This window comes from Lucilia cuprina, unplaced genomic scaffold (genome assembly GCF_022045245.1).
Source record: "Lucilia cuprina isolate Lc7/37 unplaced genomic scaffold, ASM2204524v1 Scaffold_2150, whole genome shotgun sequence".
NCBI classification, from domain to species: domain Eukaryota; kingdom Metazoa; phylum Arthropoda; class Insecta; order Diptera; family Calliphoridae; genus Lucilia; species Lucilia cuprina.
Genome location: NW_025807097.1, coordinates 1 through 1,573, shown reverse-complemented (window position 1 = coordinate 1,573; position 1,573 = coordinate 1). Strand labels below are relative to the sequence as shown.

Genomic DNA, 1,573 nt, shown 5'->3' with positions numbered 1-1,573 from the left:
TAGGAACATAGGGTCCAGAAGGCATGGTCATGCCACAAGGTCCACAATTGGGAACACAAGGACCACAGGGGCCGCAAGGTCCACAAGGACCACATGGCTCACACAAGGGATATTGGCTGGTCGAAAAACATGGTAAGGGACCACAAGGACCACACGGTGTATTAGGTCCAATGGGACAGGGAGGACAAGCAGCACTGGGTTTATAATTAATCGGACCGGTTGGAAAACAACAATATTCTCTGGGAGGTGGCACATCTAAAGTCTGCGGTTTAGGCTGACATAATATTGATTGACAAACTTCTCGTGGTTCGCAAATACGTTTTGGATAACAAACAACGTAGGGATCTGGTATCATCGAGGGATAATATATGACTCTAGGTTCTCGCACCATTTGCGAGACCCATGTCAACTTGGGCACTTTAATAACTCTCGTAGTATCGACTACTTTGGGTATAGTTATTTGGCGACAACGATTAACGACCATAGGTTCTGGTATAACTTTTTCGGTAAAAACTACACGCTTTTTACAAATCAAACGCGGAGGCTGTTGCACCGTTATACATTTGGGTAATGGCGGTGGTATGCGTGGGGCACATTGGGGAATAGCATCTAATTGGGCACCATTATAACATTTTGGAGAACACTATACAGCATCCGAAAATAGTATTAGCATCATAGAGTTATTCGAATTTAAATCATAAGTAACGAGAAGGAGATGATGTTTTTACATAAATCTTATGTAACAATTGATATCTGTTCACTTACCTCGAATGGTGCGCAGCAGGGATCACAGGGACTGCAGGGTCCACATGGTGGGCAAGGTCCACAAGGAGGGCAGCATGGGTCACACATTTTGAATTTTGTATTTTTTTTAGTATTCTGCAATTTTAACATACATAATGGAATGGATTCGAATACTTTATGAAATACTCACTTTTTAAGAAAGATTTTTTTTAAATAAAGATTTTTTTTAACTAAAAATTTTGATTTGAAAAATACAGCTTGTTGGCTTAATAAAATTTGGGAAATTAATAAATTTTTTGTGAAAAATTTTATGACATTTTTTTTTGTAAAATTATTAAAATATCAATGTTTATGAGAAATTATTAAACCGATTAACGTAAAGTGGGTTTAAATTGGAACAAGTAGGTATTAATAATATTTCTTTGATTATTGTCTAGTCTATAATTTAGTTCTCAATAGTTCATTCTTGCCTAAAGTCTATAGGCAAGATATGTAGTATATGGTCTAGTGTAAAGTCTAGTCTAGAGTCATATTTATAGCTTTGTCTACAGTCTAGTCTATGTATAGCCTAGTCTATAGTATGGGCTTTTGCTTAGTCTTTAGTCCAGTCTTAAGTCTAGTCTAGAATAATATTTATAGTATAGTCTACAGTCAAGTCTTTAGTCTAGTCTATAGTCTATTTATAGCCTAGTTTATAGTCTGGTTTACAGTCTAGTCTAAAGACTTATCTATTGGATAGTGTATAGTCTAGTCTATAGTCTAGTCTATAGTCTAGTCTATAGTCTAGTCTATAGTCTACTCTTTAGTCTAGTCTATAGTCTAGTCTATA

The 1,573-nt window shown here is 36.2% G+C and overlaps 1 protein-coding gene across 1 annotated transcript; it reads right to left on the bottom strand.

The window, feature by feature from the left end:
• Positions 1 to 3: 3 nt before the first annotated feature.
• LOC111688693 (DBF4-type zinc finger-containing protein 2 homolog) lies at positions 4 to 1,042 on the bottom strand (the record flags this gene model as incomplete). The annotated part of the gene is made up of 3 exons (XM_046955942.1): positions 935 to 1,042; positions 766 to 879; positions 4 to 643 (listed from the first exon to the last, which is right to left on the bottom strand). Coding segments are annotated over exons 2-3 (727 nt in total), but the record flags the coding sequence as incomplete, so codon positions are not given.
• Positions 1,043 to 1,573: the final 531 nt, after the last annotated feature.